This window comes from Corythoichthys intestinalis, chromosome 9, assembly GCF_030265065.1.
Source record: "Corythoichthys intestinalis isolate RoL2023-P3 chromosome 9, ASM3026506v1, whole genome shotgun sequence".
Taxonomy (NCBI): domain Eukaryota; kingdom Metazoa; phylum Chordata; class Actinopteri; order Syngnathiformes; family Syngnathidae; genus Corythoichthys; species Corythoichthys intestinalis.
The window spans coordinates 30007956-30014943 of NC_080403.1; the positions used below are offsets into that span (position 1 = coordinate 30007956).

The 6988-nt window shown below is 36.9% G+C and overlaps 1 protein-coding gene across 2 annotated transcripts in view; it reads left to right on the forward strand.

Annotated features, from left to right (window-relative positions):
• Window positions 1-6155, forward strand: part of cntn3b (contactin 3b) — a 90549-nt gene extending 84394 nt beyond the window's left edge. The window contains exon 23 of one of the 2 annotated variants that reach the window (XM_057845991.1): window positions 2904-6154. In XM_057845991.1, coding sequence (XP_057701974.1) covers window positions 2904-2992 — 89 coding nt within the window. In that variant the 3' untranslated portion in view covers window positions 2993-6154. Of the gene's footprint in view, window positions 1-2903 lie in introns of both variants that reach the window. The other variant, XM_057845992.1, reaches the window with a different exon arrangement.
• Window positions 6156-6988: the final 833 nt, after the last annotated feature.

The following is a 6988-nucleotide window of genomic DNA, read 5'->3' on the forward strand; positions in this document are numbered from 1 at the left end:
CCTTATACTGTAAACCTGTTTCAGTGCAACTGTACAAGTGATAGTTTTTTAGAGTGTATAGGCTCCTTGTCATCTATCACAGCCATGACATCATTTTTCTCATGTTGAATGGCTAGACAACCCTGCAGCATATTATATACTGTACTTTTTTTCACGATCCGGCAATCTGTTGCAGAAAATTACAGTAAATATAAAATAACATGACGGCGCTAAAAACAAACATTAAGTGCACAGAAAATGTAACCTATTGAAAGCTGAATCAACCATTTTTAACAGCAACCTCTCCTAAAACTTGACAACAAATATCCTTAATCGCAGGCATTATGAGTTCTCTAATCATGAAAGGTTTCTTGGCTTTAGCGGTACGGTTCACCACGAGGTATGATACCTTCAGTGCATTTGCTTTTGTTGCCTTGTTTGCTAGCTTTTAGCCACATATTATGGAGAATTGACTTGGTTGTAGGCTCCTCTTATGGCTCAGCAGGTGGCCTTTTCCTCGTAAAAAAGCTGTCCAAGTACGTGTGTTTTTCAGTTATGTTCGCCTAAAATATGATGCGCTTACGTCATTGTCGAGAACAAGTGCACATAGATATAAAAATAGATGCTAGATGCGAGCTCCAATGAATTTCAATGACTACTTCCTATCCAGTTTTATTATTATATCTATTGACTAATTTGAGCAAAACGACCGGAAGTACCATGACCTGCCATTGCTGAGGTGTGCTGCTTGCAGCACATAGCCATCAGCAGCTAATGTTACTGTTTGCATTGACAGACGCTGCTATAGGTGTGCAAACACCCTGGTAATGGTGGCCAACCACTAAAGGGCAATGTACACAAATCTCTGCACCAATTAGTCATATGTCTAGAGGCACAGGCCAGATTGCGGTCAGTAACAAGTGATTTATTATTTCTCTGCGGCCCGGGAACAAATGCGCCACAGACCATTACCGGTCCCCGGCCCGTTTTTTGAGGATCCCTGCTGTACAGCACTTGTGTTCTTACACACTTTCTGTGTATAACTTTGGGATGGCTTAGTTCACTCATCAGAAAGTAAACAGTAACTAGGCCTGCAAGGAGGACTTAACAGGCCCTCGCAGTTTGGCGCAATTCAAACATCACGCAACTCGGACAGCACGCAGCTCAGTGTGGTGGCAGATCAAACCCCTCTCATCATCTCAAGAAAAATTAATATGTGCTCGAAACTCGCCTCTTTTTTGTGTGAAACCTCGTTTGTGTTGTGGGCATGACTGACAGAGATGTTTTTGTATGTGGCGGAAAACATTCAGGTGACTTCCGCTCTGAAACCCCCAATTTAGCCAACTTTCAAAATTGTCCGATATGCACATGTGATACATCATTGGAAAGCTTAAAATCTCAATTTTCTGGGGGAAGAAAATTTTTGAACACAAGGGCGTTTAAAAAAAGAAAAAAAATAATAAACAGCAAAACCCTATCTGGAGGTGTGAGCTCGCGAAAGCAGAATTACAGACGCCATGACTTTAACGAGATATTATCGCGTACTTACCTTGTTTCGATCCAAAAACTCCATGTAGAATGTATCACTGAGTGTCAAGACACAGCTGTGAATGGCCACAACTGGATTTTTGGGGGATTCTATGGGTGACACATGGTAATATAACAAGGGTCGCGATGCAGAAATCGCAGACATCAAGGAGTGGTGGAGATTTTATTTTTCATATATTTACCTTTTTAAACATTTTTTTCCAGTTTTTCTTTGTTTGGATTGATTATCAAAAATGCGACAGAAACAAAAAAAATACAATTAAGCGATAGTTATGATGTAATTATCCGTGACTTTTTTACAGACACCATTTATTTTCATTGTGACGTAATTTGTTTAAAAGTTTAAAATAAGCGAGTGAATAATTTTTTAAAGTTTTTTTTTTTTTTTTTTTTTTTTTTAAACGAAATATTAGACATCAATTAATGATTCTAAGCTAAAATCGAGAAACATATTGAATACTAAATATAATTACCTTCGTTTTATGACTGGGTTGAAACAAAAGCAGTTGCGCGCCATCTGTAAACTGGGGTTTTCAGGGTAAAACGGGCAAATTAAAAATAGTTCAGGGGCTTAATGTGGCATGAATGTGCTATGGCAGCATATAGACAAATTGTTCTATCAAACACAACAGTTGTTTTGGCTTAAAATACAGCAGTTTCTTTTAAAGAGGAGTGCAAGAGCAGAAACTGTTTTTTGAGTCTTGTCTTCATAGAAAACATAAAAGGCGGAAATAGTTAACTAGCAAACAACATCACCAAAGGGGCAAATCAGAGTTTCCTTGCATTAACAGAATAATCTGATGTCACACAAAAATGTACTTGAGGTCAACTCAAAAGAAAAAAGATGGCCTACAAAATCATCCACCCATCTCTCCATCCCACCATCAACCAGCACTTACAAACTGAGCATGTGCTTAATATTGTACTGGTGATTTGGGAAAGCGAGCATTTTCTTTGTCTTAAAGATGGATTACAGTATAGGATATTTATATTTTTTCTAGTTAATTATTAATAACTGAAACACTAGTGTGCAAATAAATGACTTTGCCCTCTGTGGGGGTGTCTTTAAACAGTGATTAATTTCTAACACAGTAGGTCACAGTGCTGTTTTTTCTTGTGCAGGGTAGTTGGAAAATGTCAATGTCAGCTACAATATGCAGCCCCTAACCTTGATTGCTAGGACAAGGATCATAAATAAAGAGCTAAAACATTTCATAAGCCCAGAAATTGAAAATTATTTCTTAGTTTAACGTTATTTATAGTGAAATGAATTTTGTGTTCTATTTTATGATGAAATTAAGACAAAATGTTATGTTAATATTATATACAGTATATGGTTTTATTAAAAGCTAATAATTTGTGGGTTGTCATTACAGGCATGGGAGCACGGGGATCAGATGCACGTTGTCTCAACCCATTCAACCTCTCTGCAGCACTCATCAGCGCACTGCTCTGCTTTGTCTGATGATGTCCAATCAGAGACTCTAGTGTTCCTGACAGTCCGTTCAGCCTGCCTGGCTCAATGTTATCCCTCTACTGGAGGGTTCCGGATTCAGCGATAGGACTATAGATTCCTGAACAGGCTCAACTGTTAAAGAGTCCATACAAGAAAAGCTTATATGATGAAGATGTAACAATTTGAGTGCATGATAACTTGCAATGTTTCATCTGGATTTCTAAGTGCCACCAGTATTTTCAAGGGTTTAATATCAACATGAGTTACCCCACGTGTCTGAAAAAGATATGACTGCCTTAATAGCAATTTAACACGTACAATCTATACCAAATTAATAAACATAGGATTTTTGCTTTACAAAAGTATCTCTTGGACAGCTTGCCCATCAAGAATGGCCCATAGTTCTGCTTTGTTTTTAAATGCAATTTCAAGAGCAAAAATTTTAACGAGTTAAATAAAAAGACAGCAGTTATTTGGTTTTGAGAAACAAAAGACAAAGCATTAAAATATTACCTTTTTTTTTTTTTTAATGTAGCAACTGTAATTGCTAACTGACCAGCTATGCCTCGAATAAACATATTTTCCCATACTCAAAAAATCTTTAGTCAGATGTCCAGCCACAGACTTGTAAGCCCCAGGCCCTCTCTACAATACCGTGAAAGATGTCACTACTTGCTCTCCATCTCATACCCTTAAATAATAAATGTCCATCACACTGGCTTATTCAGTCTAGTGAAAAGTATGGTTTTCACCGAGAGATGTGCTGCCTTGTCAAACAAATCCCATGTGTATTGTTCTTTACTTTTAGATGACTAACAATAAGTTCTATATTTCACAACAACCCATACACAAGATTGCCCCAGTGCACAATGGACTATACCAATGACAGTGCCTTCACCAGAGCTCAAACGTCTTTCAGCTGCCCAGACTTGACATTCACATTGTTTAAAGGTTAACGTCTGTTTTTTGCTTACAAACTTAACATCGTAAGCCCGACGTATCAAAAACTTGGGCTGAAAGCTTTATACGGGGAGATTGTAAACTGTGAATTGACCAAATTTAGATATCGTTGATAAAAAAAATAATAATTGGCAACAGAACTAGCATTGTCTTGCCTGCGGTCAGAGCAAAACGTATTGCTGTCATTTTGCCATCCACTTCATACTAGAATGAATAGTTAGAAATGAAAATGAGGGAGTTACACTTTTCATCCTTTGAAAGGCACTTCAGAGTTGCAATGTGACAACTCGAGTCTTGATGATGCCCAAATGGATGTGGAACGATGCAGCCAACTGCTAGACGTTACCGTGCCTTTGCTGAATGTGGGGCTGTGTGTATAGTCATCAGCTGTAAGGTTGTCATCATTTGTAGTGTTGCACTCTTGCCACTCCCAAAGTCAAACAAAAGCACAAGCAACTGATGCAAGGTGACTGCTTGTCCCCACTTGTCGTCTGAGCAGATGTTTAGACTTCGGAGGCCTCATAAAAAGTCCCAAAAAGCTGGCATAATAAGGCCTGTTCTGTCGGCTACCTGACTGACTTCATAAAGCTGTGCGGTTGTTAGTCAATGTAATATTGATTTTACTTTTCTATTATTATAGCGGTCATGTTTCAGTTACCTGTCTGATTGATGGCCTCCATTTTATTGTAATCATTCTGTTGCCATAAAATCTGTAATTTGGTTTTCGAATAAATGTTTTCGTGAAAGCTTTTTTTTTTTTTTTTTTTTTGAAGAGTTATAGTGCAGTGATTGACAGTGACTTTTCTGGTCTATTGATTGTTGCAAGTGCATCTTTACACGCTTGATGTATGATTACTGTGCTTTATTACAATTGTGATGACTTTATTTGTAAAAACCTAAATACCAGGACACACCAGTATTCTTAGAGGCTAAATTTTATCGTCAAATTCCTTAAAGTGCAGATGTTCCTTACCAGCTTGCTCCAAAAAGAGTTTTCTTTTGAAATCTAAGTAAAAGCATTTAATGAAACTTGGGTGACACTTTTTGGTGTGCGAATGAAGTTTAACGTTGCTTGTCACAGTATGTTTTGATTCCAAATATAGTAACTTTATCAAGATATGGTGTTTTCTATGTATAGTTCTGCAGTTATTTCTTGGAGTGAGGCATCATCCATCTCATTTTGTTGAAAATGTCATAGGTGGCAAGAAAATAGAGATGTACCCTTGCAATTGCAATAATCAATGATATATATTATCGAGGTGAAATTTGAAACAAACACATCATCATGTCTTTTTATAGTTTTAAAATGGTATTATTGTAGATCAGAGCTTTTTGTATAACATTGAGTGATTGTAATTTTACCATTAAGATCACGTTTATGTTTCTGGCTTTGAGTTTTGATGAATGTGTCAATGGTGACGATCTTGAAACAACAAAATGAAATAACCTATTAGCATAATCTACTAGTCTCCACTCATTTGTCATTGTTAATATATAACTTAAAGCTTGAGGCAAGATTCCCAATATTTGACACCAAGGGATCCATGTTTTACCATAGGTTAATTTCTTTACGAAGTTTGTCCTGCTGAAAAAGACAAGAATTTCTGTGTTAGTATGTAGTACAAAATGTTTTTAGAAAGCCTTACATCATTAGGAAATTCCATACACCAACATGAAGTGTCCTGATTTAATAAAGCAGCAAATCAATTTATTTTCAAAAGGTTGATATTGTTAAAGTGGTTGTTACTTGAAAGTGTATTTCCAATAATGTATATATTTGCATATATTTTTAAAATATGGCCACCCAAAACAACCTTATTGCTCTTATATAGTGTGTTTTCCAGCCTAATACTGCTGTATTAATAAATGATCTCTGTGAGATACCGACATGTAGATTTGTATTTTCATATTGAAAAGTAACTGTTTTGTCTTGTATACTAAAATTGTGCATGGTCATCACTGTTTGTGAATTTGTGTTGGATTTTTCTAAAACATAACTTAATAAAATTGTTTATTCCCTCCATTCACGTCTTTGCCTTGTTAAGCTAAATCTAATTGTCAAGTTCAAACACAAATCCTTAGAAGGACATTTGCAAACATTACAGAAAATAAGGAGAGAAGGCACTCAATTTAATTAAACACCTTGCAAGGAGTGCGGAGGGAAGCTATATAACGCAATACTAAGACTACATAATACAGATTCCACACTCATTCTAACCTAAGCCCTCCGTTCCCTTTCTTTTTATTTGAGATGGTCCTAGCAACAAAGAGGATGTCTTACCTTAAAAGGGAATTGAGGATAAAAAAGCGAGGTCGACACCCAGTGAAACTTGTTTGGCTATGTGTGTACATGTGGGTGGAATTAATACATGTATCAAAACATTCCAGCGCAGCAACGCTGTCCTTGCCCTGCTGTCTCGAGCAGGCCGGTTGGTGCTGTTCTTATAATCCTACCAGTTTCTTCAAACAATATTGTGAGCAAAAATAAGCTAAACATCTCCTCATTGCGGGCAGCAGTTGATTAAAGCAAATATATTATAAACATCTTAATAATTATCTCATCACTAATAGCCTATCTTGCTTCCAAATGATTAAAGTTGCCTTACCTGAACTCTACCTACAGTGTGTGGGGGATGTAGGACAAACAGTATCCTTGACTGCGTATGAAAAAATAAAAAATAAAAAACTCACTTTACCCTAATTATACATTGTGCATGATAGGTGACCACCCAAATCAAAGCAGAGCCTACAGCTTGTTAAAATAGCAACCATTAATGAAGGAATAATGAATCAACTCTGTTGATCATTATAACTGTAGAAAAAGCAACTCATTTATGTTTATCCATGCACATGCTCACTTACCGTAATTTCCCGAATATAAGGCGCACCCGTGTATAATGCGCACCCCAAATTTACTTGTAAAATCTAGGGGAAATTATTGTACCCGTGTATAACGCACACCCTAATTTTAGCACCAATAAATAGAAGAATATAACCAGTGACGTGCGGCCAGGGGAGGCAGGTGAGGCAGAGCCTCACCTGTCA